Source organism: Hippopotamus amphibius, chromosome 6 (assembly GCF_030028045.1).
Source record: "Hippopotamus amphibius kiboko isolate mHipAmp2 chromosome 6, mHipAmp2.hap2, whole genome shotgun sequence".
Classification (NCBI taxonomy): domain Eukaryota; kingdom Metazoa; phylum Chordata; class Mammalia; order Artiodactyla; family Hippopotamidae; genus Hippopotamus; species Hippopotamus amphibius.
In genome coordinates this window covers 43,016,669-43,036,037 of record NC_080191.1, presented here as the reverse complement: position 1 = coordinate 43,036,037, position 19,369 = coordinate 43,016,669, and the positions used below count along the sequence as shown (strand labels likewise).

Here is a 19,369-nt window from a genome sequence, read left to right as displayed (position 1 = left end):
CCCAGCTAAGATGTGAAGGAGGCGAGGGAGTGAGCCTGGACATCTCAGGCAGAGCATTCGGGCAGAAGGGAGAGCTAGTAAAAGGTCCTAGTGTAGCATGTGCCCAGTGTGTTTGAGAAACAGCAAAAAGGCCAGCAGGGCTGGAAGCACCTGGGGTTAGAAGGAAAGTTATAGGAGATGAATTCAGAGGTAACAGGGCCAGATTCCATAGGGCTTCATAGGTGACTATAAAAAATTTTGAATTTTATTCTGAGAGAGATGGGAGGACACTGGAGGATTCTGAACCAAGGTTCTGATCTGACACTTCAAAGGAAGACTCTGCCTGATGCAGAGGACAGTGGCAGTGGCAGGGAGAATGGCAGGGAGACAGTCAGCCCCAACCCAGACAGGAAATGATGGTGGCAGGCACCCAAGAGGTTGCAGTCGAGGGGGTGACAACTAGCTGAACTGTGCTTATGCCATAAAGATCTTGTCAGAGTTGAAACAATGTACAGACACATGCTAGTGCTTGGGCGTGATAATTGTTTACACCCAGTAGCATTTTTGAGGTCAGTGAAAGACCTCAGTCAAGAACAGTCAAAGCAAAATCAATAGCATCTCTGATCTGAACAAAAGGAATAAAGAGCAAAAAAATGTTACCTTAATGAAGTCCTAAGTCCTATGAATGGAGATTGTAAATAATGTATTAGTGTACATCGTCCAAAAATGAATCAAAATTAAAATTAATCAGATTGGTCACTGTGCTTATTGCCTGCATTTGAACAATGAAGTTCCTTTTTTTCCTGAATTCAAGTCCATAAACTATTTTAAAACACAAGCCAATTATTTCCAGAATGCAGAAGTGCTGAAAGGTCATGGTTATTAGTGGAGTTATCGAGGGCCCAGTGGATAAGAAAGAATAAGTTCCCAGTCATGGGTACTACAGACATATGGTTCTTTGCAGGTCTGAGGAGGAGAAGAGTGGTGTTCAAGTTACAATTCATGATAGAACTTTAAAAGATGCCCTGCTGTTTACCAAATCATAGGATGAGGTAAAGGGCATGAAGCAGGGTCCCAATCCATCTGACTCCCTAGGATAAACCCACTGAAAGAGTCCAGAACACCAGCTTTTAAACACTTTTCTGAAGAGAATAAGGACCATGTAGCCCTTCTGTACCAAGACGTGATGAAGAAGGTGATGCTGGCCCCCTGTGGACCAACTCTGTTGGCTTGTTCAGTACTGGATGCCTGGCCCACAGCACATGCTCAGTAAAGACTTGTTTGAGGGAATAAAGAAAGGAACGAATGGCCAAATCTTCTTTGACATCATTCTATCTCTTTATGGAATCAACATTACAAGTGAAAACAGCACAAGATTTTATAATACGCTTCACACCCTGAGGGCAGCGAGACATGCTATAGAGCCTGGTCAGGTTCTCCTAGACTCTCCATGTCTCAGTTTCTTCATCTGTAACATCAGGATAATAATACCAACCTCCTGGGCTTGTTATGAGGATTAACTAAGATAATGTATGAAAATGGGACTTCCCTGGTGGTCTAGTGCATAAGACTCCACGTTCTCAATGCTGGGGGCCTGGGTTTGATCCCTGGTTGGGGAACTAGATCCCCCGTGCATGCCACAACTAAGAAGCTCGTGCGCCACAACTAAAGATCCCACATGCCACAACTGACCCAGCACAGCCATAATTAATTAATTAATTTTAAAAAGATAATGTACAAAAAGAATCTGACATAGTGCCCCATAATTATTAGATATTATCATCGACACTAAAATGTCATTAAAAATACTATCAGGAATTTTATAAAGATGACATCCTGTAGATAAACTTTAAAAAATTTTTTCTTTTGTTATGAAAATTTTCAAATATATACAAAAGTACAGAGTATAATGAACCCCTGGGCACCCAATACTCAGTTTCAATAATTATCAGCTCATGGCTGGTCATAGACTTCCCCAACCACTTGGATTATTTTAAAGCAAATCCAAGACATTATGTCATGTCATCTATAATACTTCAATATGTATTTCTAAAATAATAATTACCAAAATCTCATATTGCACTTAAAAATAATTAATAATGATTCCTTAATTAAATGAATTGTTGGTCGGCTGGAAGCCACAGAGAAGAGAAGAGACCCAAGTCTGTCCAAGGCAGGGCTTCAGGCAGGTTCTCTCCAGACCCAACATGATAGAGGCATCCACTGTCACTGTCAAGGTGGTCTCTTTTCTGCTGAGGGGCTGGTGCCTAGGGGGTGGGCAGAGGTGGGGGAAGACAGAGGGGAGGGGAGAGAATAAGTTTGAGACCAGCATCTCACGCCTGAAGCAAAGTAAAGCAGGGGTCTCCCATTATCTGTAATTTTCTTACTTCCCAAAGCAAATCTCATTTCATTTGAAACAATTCTGTACAAATTCCTCTGCTTCCAAATTGGTGAGATTTTAGAATTTAATTGTATCTTTTCATTACCTTGAGTCATGGTTGGCAGTGCCTGCTTTTATGCAGACTGATATCACACAGAGAGCTCATCTAAGGGTGTCAAGGCTAGCTTGGTGCTTCTGAGTTTTTTTTTTTTAAATTTTTTGATGTGGGCCATTTTTTAAAGTCTTTATTGAATTTTGTTACAATATTGCTTCTATTTTAAATTTTGGTTTTTCTGGCCCCAAGTCATGTGGGATCCTAGCTCCCTGACCAGGAATCGAACCCACATCCCCTGCATTGGAAGGTGAAGTCCTAACCACTGGACCATCAGGGAAGTCCCTGGTTTCTGAAACTTAACCTAGCACAGAATCTCACACGTCTTTGAGAGAATTCAATGCTCTGCTCTCCTCCCTCCTATTTCCCCTTATTTGTTCTACAACGTCAGGAACCCAGTGGAAACCTCAATTTCCTTCTCCACTGCTCTACTTATTAAACCTTGAATTAAGATGTTTTCTTTTTTTCCTTAACTGGCATTTGGAGCAATTTGGTTGCTCCGAAACATGAGCTATGGGCATTAAAGATATTGAACATCGGTAGTCCAAACCTGGATTTCTATTCCCGTTTAAAGCCAAGGTGAATGAAAAGTCTAGAGCACAGTAGCTAACATGAGCAAGGAAATGAAGGGTGATGCTGAGAAGGCTAGGAGACAAGGAGCCCCCAGAAGGTGCAAAGGGCACCTACGATAGGCTGTTTGTTTCTTTTTTGAAAGCCTAAGCCAGCTTAGAAACAGTGGAAGCATCACCTGGAGGAGATAAGGAGTTTGGATTCAGAAGTCTGACCCAGCAGGAAGGTATGGGAAACCTGGCGTCACCTGCACAAAGCCCTCCATCCTGCTGGGGCAGTGTGCCTACTTTCCCCTTTAGAAGTCAGTTTTGGGTAGGTAGGGGCGTTGTCTGTTTTTGCTGCTGCATCCTTGCTGCTGCGGACAATGCCTAGCACGTGGTAGGGCAGCAAATATATGTTATGGAATTAATTATTTAATTCCTTATTACGTGAATAATTATTGATTAATTAGAACTGCTCAGCAGGCATCACTATTCCTTACTAAAGGGGCTATTCTACCAAGAACTTGAAAGTTCAACTACCCAAGAGGAAAAAGAAACCAGCATATTTTTCTTCTTTGGACCCCAAAAGCCTCTTTAAAAAATCTTTATGACTTTCTTGTGCTTTAATGTATAATTTTAGCGTCTCTAAAAACGTGGTTAAAAAATTTTTTTTGGCAAGAAAATTGATGTAGTGAATCATGGGCAAAGAACAGATGACTTAGTTTGATTAGATTTCCAAGAAGATATGACAAAGATTTAATGTAGCTCAAAACGATTGTCCTCCGCATTCAGCCTTTTAAGGAGTTACTTGGTTTGACAGGCTTAACAACCTTTATCAGCCAGGCTGCTGGAAACTGAGGGCAGGGATGGAAGAAGACGAGGCATGAGCTGAGAGGGGCCCAGGGCCCCACGGGCTGGGACAGCCGGGGAGTGTGGCAGGGAGCCCTGCGGAGAGGCCGAAGGGCCGAGGGTATGAGGTCTGCTCCAGGGAGGTTACTCTGGGAACTTCCATGAAGGAAAGAAAGGGAAGAATTATCCGGAGGCCCCACCTGCTTGGACCACTGCCGGGGGCCCTGATCGCAGCAACCGCCAAGCCCCTTCCTCAGAATCACCCTGGCAGCCAAGTCCTGTCCCTGGCAGCCCCTCTGCCCCTTCTGCCAGATTCCCTGAAGGCCTCCTCCACTCACCTGAGAGCATCTTGCATAATTCCTCAGCCTGCCTGCCCTCTGGGCCACCCATCCTCAGTGTTTTTCCTTTTCTCAGCTAGCAAAGCTCCCAACAAAAACAAGCTTCCACGTCAAAGTGACTGAATGGCAAAGGTTTTTTGAAATGATTCTTAATACTCATTCCCCTCAAATTATAATGCAAAATAATTTATGAACAAAACAAAATTGTACTTGATTCAAGAACGACGGTTAAAACCAAAAGGGGATGTTGCACAGGAGGACTCGCGTTTCCCCTGTGGTCCAGAGCTGTCCTCTCCTCGAGGGGAACGCAGGTCGTCCGGCCAGTCGCACACACAACCATGATGCCTCAGCATTGTTTTCTAGGCTTCCTCATCAGTGGCCTCCTGCCTGGCGTGGTAGGTAAGTGCTTCATTTCTTTTTAATTGCTCACAGCTTTGTCATCCAAGTCTGCTCAAGGGGACCGTTAGACATGGCAGTGGCGCTTTTCTGGGCTTTATAAAAATTTCAGTTTTCTCCTGCCACCAACTGGTCAGAACAGACATCAGATCAGTTTCTCTCTGCAGCCTGAATAACTTCATGTGGACTTCATGAGCAGCTACTAAAGAGGAGGCACTCCAGTGGGTGCAAAACACTCCACACAGGACAAACACACAGCCCTCTCTGTCTCCTTAACATTTCTTTCGCCTTCAAGGGACAAGGTAGCATAGTGGTTACCAGCACAGCTCCTAAGCTAGGCTGCCTGAATCCGGACCTCGACTCTGCCATTTTATTATCTAGGAAAACTTGGGCAATTGGCGTAACCCCTCTCTGACTCCATTACTTCATCTGTAGGGTGGGGATTGTCGGTCCCTGCAAGGAGTAAATGAGTTAATGCATGACAAGTGCTTAGAGCAGTTCCTAGCACAGGATAGACCATAAACAACATGTGAGAATTTGCTCTTGGTATTCATGGAGAACTCTTCAAGAGCAGAGAGCATCTTGTCACCCCAACATACCTCTGAGCAAGGTCACTAGGACCCCCCGTTAACAGATGGGTATCTCTCAGTATAAGTGGCTCAGGTAACTTCCCCAAGACTATAGACTTGCCCACTGACTGATAACTTTAAAACAATTCAATGCTCCATTTCCCAGAAATGTGTGGATTTGAGTAGACTATGCCTTTGGTCTTTGGTCAGAGGGACTCAATTAGCAGAATATGGCAGGAATTCAAGTGCCACCGAAATGACCTTAGCGCCCCATCTTACCAACCGTGGGCAAGGTACACAACTTCTTTAGACCTCAATTTCCCCATCTGTAAAACATACTAAAAAAGTACTTACCTTATTGGCTGGTTGTGAGAATGAAAGAAGATGTAAAGCTTTGAGCACACTGCCTGATATACATTTAATGTTCAAATATGTTCAGTGATTAATGAATACCAGCCAGGAGGAGGAAGAGGAGGAAAAGAAGAAGGAATATCTTCAACCTCTCATTGCTCTGCTTCCTCCATTATTTCCTCCCTGTGGAAGCTTCGCTCTCGGCTTGCTGTAGCGGGTGAGAGGCAGGCTCTGGAGTCAATCAGACTGGGTACAAAATCAGCCTCACTGTCTGCTGCTGCACCAGCTCTTTTGCTTCCTCAGGGCTTGGATTTTGGTCTGTAAGAGGAAGATCACAGTAATACCTTTTTCATAGATGAGCTGAGCAGATTCAGTGAGTTGATGCAGGTAAAAGCCCCTCAGTGTCTGATACAGAGGGGTTGCTATTTTCTTTGATGGTGGTAGCAACAGTGCTACAAAAATGAAAGAAGAAATCTGAAGACAGGTGAGATAAAGGATACTGGACCATTTATCTTCGGGATAGCAGGTCAACTCTAAGCAGGATCTTCAGGAAATTGTGCCTGTCTCTCATCTCCCGAAAACTTCCAGAGTTTTTATGTGCTAAATACAATTGATCAGGTAATGATTTGGGTGAGCAAAACTAGTGGTGGCATTTGACTCTTTCCAAGTACACATCACCACTTGATGCACTGAAAAAGGTCCAAAAGTAAAAATAAAACCAAAAAAAACCAAATCACAGTACTGACACTATTTGGTTGGTAAAAATAAACACTTAAGGAAACAGCCCCATTCATCAGAGAATAAAAAATCTTGAATGTTCAGAGCTGAGATCCTAGGCTTAGGAGTATTTGCTTCCATCTTAATGATATTTGAGCAAAGACTTGAAGGAGATGAAGAAACGAGGCCTGTGGAAATCCAGGGAAGAGTATTCTAGGAAAAGGGAAGGGCCAATGCAGAGACCTTGGATGGGACCACCCCCAGCTTGGTGAAGCAGGAGAAAGGAGGCCACTCTGGAGAAGCCAGGGGGCAAGTGGTGGAAGATGAGGAAAGACAGGGGACGTGCTTCCTGACTGCTGCTTCTGCCCACCGCCTCTCCCTTAGCAGAAACTTTGAGCTTGTTGGGGAGGCAAAGCTTTACCTCTGCCCATTTTAGGTTTCCAGCTGGGACTCTTTTTTTTTTTCTTTTAACTTACACAATGTCACATGTCAAATTTATTCAATAAAAAAGTCAGCTGGGATTCTTTACAAAAATGGCAGATTAATAAGAGAAAAACAGTTTATTAACGCATGCAGCGCATAACACCAGAGGGGGAACCTAATGAAGAGAAACTTAAAATGGCGGCTTAGAATTCCAGCTTCTGCAGCATCTTCAACAAAGAGCAATATACCTGTAGAAACACGACAGGACAAAGGAAAGCGGTTTTAGGCTTCCAAGGGCTGCAATCTGTGGGAAAGTAAATATGTGGGAGAAAACAAATGGAGTAAGTTTCATCTGCAGATTCTTCTGGTACCTTCTTTGCACTGAGTCTGTCTCCAGTAAAAGTAAAAGGAGAATTTATATCCCACCTTTAGGCAGAAAAGGGGGGAGGTCAGGAGAACTTTCCCTGCATTTGCTGCTTCTTAATGGCCTTCAGTGCAAAATCATTTCTATGTCAAAGAGGCATATTTGGGGGTAACATATTCTCGTTTCCTTCAGACTCAAGAACTAAATTTTGTCAAAAGTCTCTTGCCTCCAGTGGACTAAATGCAGGGGAGATTGAGCTCTCATGTCTCATGAATTGAGTAAGAAAGCACAAACTATGCTGCTGTGAAATTATCCCCCTTCCTGCATGACCCATGTCGAGACTCTTCTCAGGAACACAGGGCTCCATGGCATGGGGCAGTTTCCCTCCATAGCCTGGACCAGCCACCTGAGCAATTATGCTCAGGCACTTGGAGCCAGGATGCAGGCAGGTAAGAGCATCTACTCAGGAGTAGAACGTGGAATAAAGCCAGGTCAGCTAAGGGGGTGGCAGACAATGAGGCAGGACCCAGAGATTGAGCAAGAACCAGAGAAAGGAGGAATGAGTGCTAGGTTGAGGTCCTGGAGGCAGAATTGATTCCCAGAGAAAGCTTGCCTCGGAGGAGCTGTAATGCAGGCCTCCTAGGAAGGTGGGCAAGTGGCCTAGGTAAGGCCTTTCACATCAGTCATTACTTTCCTTCACCATCAGGGTGAGACTAAGGACAATATCTTTTCACTGCTGTTACTTAAGACTGGGGTGGGAGTTTATCATGGACGTTTTACAGTCTGGATCGCAACTGTCCTGAGACTTTAGCATGCATCAAAATCATCACATCGGGGACTTCCCTGGTGGCGCAGTGGTTAAGAATCTGCCTGCCAAGGCAGGGGAAACGGTATCGATCCCTGGTCCGGGAAGATCCCACATGTCGCGGAGCAACTGCTGCCATGTGCCACAACTAGTGAGCCTGTGCTCTGGAGCCTGCGAGCCACAACTAGTGAGCCCACGTGCCACAGCTACTGAAGCCAGTGTGCCTAGAGCCCGTGCTCCGCAACAAGAGAAGCCCCTATTCACAGCAACTTGAGACAGCAGCCCACGTGCAGCAACAAAGACCCAATGTAGCCAATTAATAAATATTTTTTTTAAAAGGAAGAACTTTAAAAAAAAATCATCACATCGAAGATCCAAAATGTTAATTTCTGGGCTCCACTTCCACCATTTGCACTTAAAGCAACTATTCCGAGGAATCCTGATGCAAGTATTATGACATTGAAAATTATGGCTAATAGTGGTGGTGCTCATATCAATGTTCAGTGTTGTTCCTTTTCTTATTATTTTAGAAACTCAGCCAGCCCACGAATCTCTGAAACCTCAACGAGTACATTTTCAGTCCCGAAATTTTCACAACATTTTGCACTGGCAGCCTGGGCAAGCTTGTCCCGGCAACAGAAGTATCTATTTTGTGCAGTATAAAATGTAAGTAATCTGAGCTTCCTCCAGCTGGAAGAGATAACCACTGAGATTCCATGTTCTAGAATGTAATGGAGTGCTAGGATCTGAGCTTTTGTCAATTTCAGAAGGGTTGAGAAGAAGCAAAGCTGGGTGTGAGGGTGTGTCTCTCCCGAAGGTGACACAAAATGCATGCTGACGTGCAGTCTGTGGGGGGAGGTATTTCATCCCTGGAGACCCAGCACAGACACCTCACAGGCTCAGGCTTTGGCTTCAAAACAGAGATTCTCAGTACACATTTGTCCACTGAATGTTAGAAGCGACTTGTTTAGCACACAGTAGGTACTCAAACTGGCACTACTGATAGCTGAAAAAGAAATTATGGGACACGGGAACGTGAGTGTGTAAACCATACTTTCAATTTAAAGGGCATTTTTTTTTAGAGTGGGTTCCTTTCAAAAATTAACGCCTCCTATAATCACGAATGGAAATTGGAGCACTCTGAGGCGTGTTCCTCCTGTGTGATCTTCAGGCCAGTTCTGGTGGATCGTTGCCAAAACTCAGATATAATCTACTTCTTTCCTGGATCCAGGCCTGGAAGCAGAAGCTCCTGATATGCAAATGGCAGGTTTTCCCCTTCACACATCTCTGTTCAGGTTGGGGGGTGTGGGAGGGGCAGTTCACGGTAGGAGTTGAGCCTCTTCCTTCTCTTACATAGATTGAGGTGATGGCCGAACATGAGACAGGAGGTATTACAGTTTAGCTTTTATGGTTTTCTGTTAGACATTCAGAAGATCAGATGCAGCTATAGTCCAAAATAGCAATTTGTATGCCATAAATTCATTCATGTCTCCAGCATGGGGTAGATCCAAGGTCAGATTTTTCCATTAATCAGTCTCTCACTAACTTCAGAAAGACTATCTCCAGAAGTCTCTCAGTCTTTAACTGCTGCTTTTCTCAACATATTTTGTGTAGTGATTGCCAACTTCACAAATCTTTACAATAAAGATTTCTCCACTCCAAAAATAGATTTGTGTATGGTTAGAAATGCTCCCTGCATGGAGGAAGTGGATTTTTTTTATTCTTCCTCTTTAGACAATATAAACATATTCGAAGTGGGCCTATTTATGGTTCAACATAAACAGTGGATTAGAAGTTGTTTTTTCTTGAAATTAATGAAGATTAAAATTTAGGGCCCCATGGAAGAATTTCATAGCTGTAATCCTTTTTCTTAATTAGAGCTCCCAAACTTGTATAAAATTCAGAATACCTGGATCCATTCCTACCTGTGTGATATTTTCAATAGCACTATGCAGATTTATATTTTTGAATTCTTTCATTTTGGGTCTATCCAGTGCTCATGGGTCTACTGTTAGTTTCTGTCCAGTTGGAATAGGACAAAAAATGAGGTATTACACTAAAAAAGAAGCCGGTCATTACAGCTAAATTCATCTAGCAAAGACAACATCTCATCAATAAATTAGAGTTAGAAAACATTACATTGTGCTCAATATATGTTGTTGGTTCTGTTCTTATGGTGTCTTCTGATATAATGAAACTGCTGTCAGCATATAGTTTATAGAGTACAGACATCAGCAATATTCCTCATTATATGGCTAGAAGGTTATATTTCAAGTCCTTCAACAAATATTTTGGAAGCTCTTCTCCCCAGTCTCTAATTCCTGCTCTGTTCCCACCATCATCTTACTGCATTTTATCTGATTTATGACTGGTAAGGAAGGGAAGCATTAATCTTCCCTTTTGCTGTTACATCATCCCATAGTCTAAGGCTGAATCAATGTACCTGGCTCTTTGCTTCATAACCTTTTCTTCCTGCGTCTCCTCCCTCTCTCTCAGCCTCTAATTACAAAACTCCTTAGAAAGCCCTTGCTACAACCCCCACTCAGTTGGCAAAAAAGAGACTGACCTTATGTGTTGGGTAAGCATCACCTGAGATGAAAAGTGGTAGCAACTTCTCAGAATCAGCCACATTACTCAATAGCAAGCTGATGAGAAGTGAGGAAAACCACAAAGCGTTGAAACCTCAGGAGTCTGAAGGACGTTGGAGAGCTAGTAGTCAAAAATGGAAGTTGGTTCAGACACCAGAAGAAAAACTTCACTAAGTACTAAAAATCCCAAAACCCTTATGCTAGTGACACAGAAGGTCAGGCTTGAGTTTATCTTTCAACAAGATAGCACTTTGATTAATAAAAAGAAAAAAAAATTTAAAGATACTTAAGAGCAGCTGTCAACTTTCACAAGGGGTGCTGATATTGAAGGACAAATTTCAACCAGTCTGAAAATTGAACAGATTGCAAAAACTGAAGACGCCTTCAATGGAATAAAGGAACTCAGGTTTTTGTCTTTTCCCTTCTCTAGGTATGGACAGAGACAATGGAAAAATAAAGAGGACTGCTGGGGTATCCGAGAGTTCTTCTGTGACCTTACCAATGAAACGTCAGATATATGGGAACCTTATTACGGGAGAGTGAGGACGACCCTGGCTGGGGTCCACTCAGGCTGGACCATGACACAACGGTTCACTCCCTGGTGGGAAAGTGAGTTCCATGGAGTTCCTTTGTGTTTGCTTTTCCTGCCCTTGAATAGCCCTCAAAGAGCACAGCTAACTAGCTACCAGGCCCTGTGCTTTGCTGAGGTCCACACCATCATCTCATTTGATCTCATTCTCAGAACAACTCTAGCAGATGGCTTTTGCTGTTCTCATTTACAGCGCAGGAAATCAAGACACAGAGCCTTTAGTAGGATCCCAGTTCTCAGGATTCAAATTCAGCTGCATCTGATTCAGAGCTGACGCTCTACCCCACTGCCAGGTTGTTGCTTCCTAGAAAAAAGAAGTGTTTTTAGATAGCAGAAAAGGAGTCATGTGGTCCTTCTTAAGCTTGAGGGTTAAGTTCTTGAAAATACACATTAGAAAAATTTTCTATTGAGGAAATTACGAATTTTAGTTACCTCTCCAAAAGGGGAGATGGAAAGTGCTCTCTTGTATTCATTTCTACATGATGTATATTCTTCTAATTTAGTCATAGCCTCAGAATAATGTATTATAATCTATGATGTAAATTATAAAAGAAACCATTACCAGCAGACCTTATATAAAATAGTAGACAAAAGATATGGGAAAAAAAGAGTTTAATGTATATGTACAAAGATATACAGAAAATACATTTTCCATAGTCCTCACAATGGCAACCAGTCATGAAGCTGAAGTTAATATTTATAACTTCATGATTCACTCAATGTTTGCTTTCTTCGCAGCCAGCACCACAGCTTTTCATTGTTGAAGAGTTCGAGTCCTTTTGATCTTTCTTGTGTTAGCTTAACATAGCCTTACATTAATTTTTATCACTGAATTTAGGAGTTCTAAGAGGCACTTCCAAGGATACCAAGTATACTTGACCCCATTGTATATATAATAACTCTATTTCCCTTTGATAATCAGAACCAGTCGCCCTAGACAACACAAGGACCTCACTTCCTCCTCGCTGGTTAAATGGCATAAAGAGCTCCCCACCTGTCAGAAGATAGCCTCAACTTCCAATTTTTTGAAACAATTGTTGTTATAACCCAGAAGAATTAAGGACCAAATGTATGGGGAAAAAGCCATGTGATGAGTCATTCACTGAGTTTAATAGTGAGAACTGCCCCTCCCACTTCCATTTCCTGCATCCTAGACCAGTGAATTCTGTCCATGGAAGAAACAGCACCATATATTGGTCATAAGATTAGAGCACATACAAATTCACATATCACCTCACAAGGTATTGTGTGTCAGACTGAGTTTTCAATTGTCCACTGTACTTTCATATCAAGCCAGGAGGTTCTGAGTGATGGGACATAGGTGTAAGGCCAAATATTCCTGTGGGTGTGAGACTTGACTTCACTTCTTCCACATTAACTTAGATTTCCTGTCATAAGCAATATATTATGGTGTATTACATACATGAATAAGGCGTTCACTACATCCACGGGGGGGGGGGGTGGTCATGGAGATGGGCTGATAAAAGCATTGAAGCAGGAAAGACAAATATTTAATCAAAAAGGTGTCTATTCCAGGGTCCCTTGTCCCCTCCCTGTAGGAAGGAATCAAAAAAGTCTGCTATATAAAATGAAACATACTAGGGGTTCAGCACTGGTCCTTCTTACTGGGAAGTTGGACACAGCAGTGCCAGTCCAGTCTTGGTAAGTAGTTCATGTTGTTGACTCTATATAGCTTCCACCCCCTTTCACAAAGCCATTTATTCATGAGCCTATCCAGCAAGTGAGGGATACCAAGGCAGATGGGCTTTCGCTGCTCCCACCTAGATTTTTTTAAACAGATTTAGTGAGGTATAATTCACACCCTTTACAACTGCTCATATAATGTGTACAATTCAATCATTTTTTACTATATTCACAGATAAGTACAACCATCACCCATAGTCAATTTTAGAACATTTTCATCACCACGAAGAAGAAACTCCATACCCTTTGGTTATCACTCTCCTATTCTCACCCTCCTTCAGCCTCTCAGCCCCAGACAGCCACTAATCTACTTTCTGTCTCTAAAGATTTCCTTTATCTTGATATTTCATATGAATAGAGTCATATAATATGTGATCTTTTGTGACTGGCTTCTTTCATTTAGCAGAAGGTTTTCAAGATTTGTCCATGTTGTAACTTATATCAGTGCTTCGTTCCTTCTTGTGGCTGAATAATATTGCAGTACGTGGATATACTGCATTTTGTTTATCTCAGTTAATGGATATTTGAGTTGTTTCCACATTTTAGCGACTGTGATTAGAGCTCCTATAAAGATTCGTGTACAAGTTTTTGTGTACACATGTTTTTATTTCTCCTGGGTATATACCTAGGAGTGGAATCACTTGGTCAGCTTGTAACTCTATGTTTAATCATTTGAGAAACTGCCAGACTGTTTTCCAAAGCAACTGCACCATTTTACATTCCCATCAGCAGTGTATGAGGGTTTCTGTTTCTCCACATCCTCAACACCACTATATATAAACTCTATCACCCAGAAATTCCACTCAGTTATATTCCCCACAAAATGCATGTTTCCCAAATGACATATACAAGAATGTTCATGCAACTTTACTCAGAATATCCAAAAACTGGAAATAACCTAAAAGTCTGTGAATAACACAATGGATTGTTATTCATACAATTAAATACCACACAGTAATCAAAAGAACAAACTCTTGTTGCATGCAACATGGATAGATGTGTATGTATTAGATTGCCAGGGCTACCATAGCAAAATACCACAGACTGGGTGGCTTGAACAACAGAAGTTTAATTTCCTACAGTTCTGGAGGCTGGAAGTCCAAGATCAAGGTGTCCACAAATTTGGTTTCTTCTGAAGCCATTCTCCTTGGTCACTCTCTTGGTGTGTGCTTGTATGGTCAGCCCTCTGTGCTCAACTGTATGTGTCTTCTCATAAGGACACCAGTCATATTGGATTAGGAACTACACATACCACCCACATGGCTTCATTTTTTAAATAAATGTAGTTATTTATTTATTTATTTATTGGCTGCATTTGGTCTTTGTTGCTGCACTAGGGCTTTCTCTAGTTGCGGTCAGCAGGGGCTACTCTTCACTGTGGTGCATGGGCTCCTCATTGCAGTGGCTTCTCTTGTGGCAGAACACAGGCTCTAGGCGTGCAGGCTTCAGTATTTGCGGCACACAGGCTCAATAGTTGTGGTTTATGGTCTTAGTTGCTCCGCAGCATGTGGGATCTTCCTGCAGCAGGGATCGATCCGGTGTTCCCTGCATTGGCATGCAGATTCTTAACCACTGCACCACTTAGGAAGTCCCATGACTTCATTTTTTAGAAAGTCATAAGCTTTTTTTAAAAGACCCTGTTTCCAAATGCAGCCATATTCTGAGGTACTGGGTGTTAGGACTTCAGTCTATGAATTTGTGGCAGGGCACAATTCAGCCCATATTTATATACATACAAATAAAAATGAAAGAGTGAAACAAGCCAGACACACAAAAAATTGTATATTGTATGATTCCAAAAATGAATGTACATGGCGATAAAAGTTAGGACAATTGTGGTTATCCTCTGGGGTTAAGTAATTGCAGCAAACAGCAAGGAGTTTTCTGGGGTGTTGGTAATGTCCTGTTTCTTGTTCTGGGTGGTAGCTATACATGAGGGTTTCTTTGTAAAGATTTGTTTCGCCATATCCTCATGATTTATCTGTATCTAACTTATAAGTCAATGAAAAGTTTCTATAAAATTTAAAAATTCAAACCAAAGCAACAAAAAACTTTCAACATGTGTTCACAATAAAACCACAAGGAAGCAGATCAACACAAGCAAGTTTGGAAGAAACAAGCACTGGCTGGACCAGCGCTTCAGGGATTTGTAGTACTGGAAGTAGATAATAAAATAAATAAGCTTAAAGAAATAACAGAGGGAATAAAAACATAATCAAAGGGCAAAATATTACTAAGACCAAATAGATTGAAAAAGACCACAATAGAGCTCATAGAAACAAAAAAATGTAATTGTTGAAATTTAAAATTTTGATTTGGGGCACTAAAGAATAGTTTAGACATGACAAAGCAGTAAATTGATGGACTGGAAGACAGCTCTGAAGAAATCATTCAGAATACTCTGCAGAGAAAAAAAAGATGGAAAAATAAAAAAGAAATTAAGACATATGGAAAATCAAATAAGAAATGCTAACAGATGTTGAACTGAAATTCTAGAATAAAAGCATATATGTCTCTAACTCTATATCTATAAATTGATTGATTATGGCTAATTTTCAAGAACTATGAAAGATACAAATCTACAAACTAAAAATACATAATGAAAGCCAAACAAGAAAAGAATAACAAAATCCATTAACAAATTAAATTCATTTAGAATTACTGTAGTTAATCTGGAGGAAATTAAAGTGACTATTAATTTATTTAGTTTTCTTTCCTAGTTAACATTGATAATATCATCTGATTATTGATACCAAAATGCAAGAACCAAAAATTCTTTCTCCATCCTTCTGCTATTCCTTTTAGTATATAAATAACATAATTCCATTGAAATAATTTTATAGCTACAAATCTTCAAATGATTTTAAAGCTGCTTTGAAATTTTACATCTTTAAGGACCTACAAAATATTTGCTTTACACTAAGATCTTCAACCAAATAACTTTTTATACTTTGGTTTCCAAAACCATCACTGCAGCCAGTGGAAATGATTGATAAATGTCCTCTTAAAGCTGATTCAGAATATATCAGCCTTTGCAAATAAAAAATCATCTTCAACAAAACTTCTCAGATATTTATATTTTAGGTGTCAGCAGTATCTCTTTGTAATGATTTCTGCCAGATTCCTGGACTTAATAATGATTTGTTATTATGCATAATGTGTCCATGTGAAACATTACATTTTTGAGTGATTTGTCAAATTTTCCTATTCTTTCTTCAGCAAAAATAGATCCTCCAGTCATGAGTATAACCCAAGTTAATGGATCTTTGTTGGTGAATCTCTATGCTCCCAACTTACCATATAGAGACCAAAAAGGAAAAAATGTATCAATGGAATACTATGAGCTGGTATACAGAGTCTTTGTAATTAACAATTCAATGGAAAAGGTATGTTCAGATGAATAGATGTTTGGTATTTTTCCTTTTGTTTAAGCAATATTTTAGTCAAAAAATAGGTCCTGTCCTTTGCTGCTCTATCCCCTCCTATTTTTCCTTATCTTTTTTTAGCTCCTTCTCACTTTCACCCTCATTGATAAGCAATTAGTGCTCATAGCTGTCAGAATCATGTGTTATGTGTGTTCGCACCTTTTCCGTCATTCAGCTGGTTTCCATTTGGTCTTCCCTACATATCTAAAGATTGGTATTAACAATATTTAGTTCCATTTGATTGTCACGAATATTCATTTTTATGGCCTTTACACACCTTTTAAAGTGGCTTTGGGGTCAGAGCACTATATGTTTTGCTATGATTTTATAATCACCCATTGGTTCCTTTAATTTGGTTTGGTGGTTAATTGAATGTTCCTTTTTTGGTGTCCATCTAACACAGGTTTCCTTTGGCTGTAAAAAAAAACAGAAACCCATTCAAATTGGTTCAAACAGAAAAGTGGAGAGGGGAGGAGGATTTTTACTAGGAGGTAACGATCAATCTTACGACAGCCAGAAGTAAAGTGCTGCTAGGCTTTGTAGTGACTGGGAAGGAGAAATGAAGAAGCAAGTTGTAAAGAATCTCACTCTGTCTCTCTGTGTTCGCAAGCCACATGTCTACAGCTGTCTCCAAATTTACTCCATTCTGCTCACTGCGCAGTTCAAATTCTTTCTTTTAAAGATTTTTTTTTTTGATGTGGACAATTTCTAAAATCTTTATTGAACAATATGGTTTCTGTTTTGGTGTTTTGGCCCTGAGGCATGTGGGATCTTATCTCCCCTAGCAGGGATGGAACCCGTGCTGCCTGTGTTGGAAGGCAAAGTCTTAACCATTGGACCCCCAGGGAAGTCTCTCAAATTCTTAAAAAAGAGACTGTGACCACTGGGTCAATCAATCAGCATCGCTCAGGGAGAAGTCATGTGGTTCCTCCACAGCCACGTGACCTGTCCCTTTCTCAGTCTGTGAGCTAGGACTCGGGAGAAGGAGGATGTATCTGGGAAGAAACCCTACAGCCCATCTACAGCTGTGGTCAAGAACAACTTATACTTATCAAAAATAGGGCAAGTCAGTGACTTATTGAAAATCATTTATCATCTCATTTTCCCCCCTTGTGTGCAGGAGCAAAAGATATATGAAGGAGCTCACAGAGTTGTTGAAATTGAAGCTCTAACACCTCATGCTGGTTATTGCGTAGTGGCTGAAATATACCAGCCCACGTTAGACAGAAGAAGTCAGAGAAGCCAAGAAAGATGTGTGGAAAGTCCTTGAAGTGCTCTGCAGAGTGGCAATCCAGATCTCTCTGAGAGTTGGACGGCTCGTTTTGAAGAATCTCATTGAAAGTCATTTTTATATTTTCTTTATTATTGAAATATACTTCATTTACAGTGTTGTGTTAGTTTTTATATGTTCTTAATGTGATGTTCACTGTTATATTTCAGGGACTCCTTGTTTAACCTTTCATTCTTCCTTTATATTTTATTTGTAAACTAAATTTAAGCAACACCCGCCCCACCCCCACATACAAAAAAACACGTTAGAATTTAAAGAGGCAGAAAACAAAGGACTTTATGAAATACAGAACTTTATTTCTGACTGTAACATCTCTAACATAATCTGCATTATTCTGTCAGCTAAATAAAAATTAAAGAACCAAGGAGCAGTAGGCATTTTTTACAATGTTGAATGAATTTTTTTAAATAGCATTACAGACAAGCAATCCTGATGGAATACTTTTTCACTCTCTATTAATAGTTAACTTGACATAGATATTTCAACTTTAAGATAAGTAGAATTTTACATGAATGAGTATTTTCCCATATATTTCTATTTTATGTGAATATACTTTCCAGAATTCATTTTCCATTATATAACATTCCTACTTGATGAACCAATATTTTCTTTTAAATTCTATTCTATGTAAGTAAGAATAATATTTGAAAAAAGTCTCATCATCTCTGGATTAATATCTAGATTAAGTTTATCACCAAGAACATCTAAAGGCCAAAGGTTTCCTACTCAATACAATTTTCCTCGTTTAACACATACTCACATTAAGGCTTCCTTATTACTGCCTGAGAAGAATATATCCTTATTCTCAAAATAAGGTATAATATTTTTCAGCAACAAAGTAAAAAAGAACACAACTTTAATTTACATCACACTCGTTACTCAACCCTCCTGGTGAGGGGTTCCTTGCCAGTGGCATCTTCATAATCTCTATATACAAGGATCTTTTGAATAACAGTTTGGCTGGGGACATGCGGTATGGTTGGGGACCAGGTAAAGAAGTTGGCTTGCAGCTGAAAGCACAGCGTGGGTGATGGGTTTATTGGGGAGAGGGGCTGGTGCTGACAGAGACGACAAGCCAATTAAAGCCCACCAACAATCTGTTAGCAGCTCCATGGCCCCAACAAATAAAGGTCTATGGGCTCGGGCTCAGTGTAGCAATAGAAAGCTGCCTTCCTCACTTTGGACTCAGTGTTTAAGGCTGTCTTTCTTGTGAAGAGATATGAATTGGAGAAATTTTGTACGATTCCTCATGATCATTGCTCCAAAATGTGACAAAAATATAATAAGTGTTTCTGGTTATATACAATTACACACAATAATAAACTGATTAAAAATTCAGAAATGCACCGAGAAAGACAGTAAGAGACAGAGAAGGAGCTAGAGAATTCGTTTCACTGCTTTCCCATATGATCAAAAAAAATGAATTTCAGCATACATCTCTCGATAAAAATTACTTTAACATGTGTTTTTGAATTATGCTTTTTTTTTTTCTTTTGCTCACTGTCCTTTTGAGGGGGAATTAAAAGCAATGGGATGGGTGGGGAGTAAAGATTGTGTGCAGCCAACAGCATTTAAATTTTTGAAATTCAATAGTCCTGAAGCCTGATTTGAAAAACAGTTATGGCTGCCTCATGAAAGTTATTAGGTAGCATCGAGTTTTGTTTTATGTTTGTTGTACTTGGTTTTTGCTTTCATGCTTAGGCAAGTTATTTAGACATGTTTAGACAAGAATAAAACACTTTGTAAAAAATGATAATTGTCACATTCTTCATTGGGTTAGGAATATACTGTCGTACTATTTCAATAAATCTTTTAATTTTTTGCTTAGCGTTTTGAAACACCTGTTTCTTGGGTTTTTTAAAGGATAGGCTTGTTAAGTCTGTCAAATGAAATCTTAATTAGACTTCTTAGGCCCACACTAAGTTTCAGCCAGAAACA

At 40.4% G+C, this 19,369-nt stretch overlaps 1 protein-coding gene across 1 annotated transcript; it reads left to right on the top strand.

The window, feature by feature from the left end:
• Positions 1-4,547: 4,547 nt before the first annotated feature.
• On the top strand, positions 4,548-17,410 carry IL22RA2 (interleukin 22 receptor subunit alpha 2). The gene is made up of 5 exons (XM_057740304.1): positions 4,548-4,608; positions 8,365-8,500; positions 10,853-11,031; positions 15,935-16,101; positions 17,261-17,410. The coding sequence occupies exons 1-5, from the start codon at positions 4,548-4,550 to the stop codon at positions 17,408-17,410; spliced, it is 693 nt and encodes a 230-aa protein (XP_057596287.1).
• Positions 17,411-19,369: the final 1,959 nt, after the last annotated feature.

What these genes read in the sequence shown, in the direction of transcription:
- IL22RA2 (XM_057740304.1), top strand. Translation starts at nt 4,548, where the DNA reads ATGATGCCTCAGCATTGTTTTCTAGGCTTCCTCATCAGTGGCCTCCTG. An exon ending in GTTCACTCCCTGGTGGGAAA is followed by an intron (nt 11,032 to 15,934) that starts GTGAGTTCCATG and finishes TTCTTTCTTCAG; the next exon opens with CAAAAATAGATCCTCCAGTC. An exon ending in TTAACAATTCAATGGAAAAG is followed by an intron (nt 16,102 to 17,260) that starts GTATGTTCAGAT and finishes CCTTGTGTGCAG; the next exon opens with GAGCAAAAGATATATGAAGG.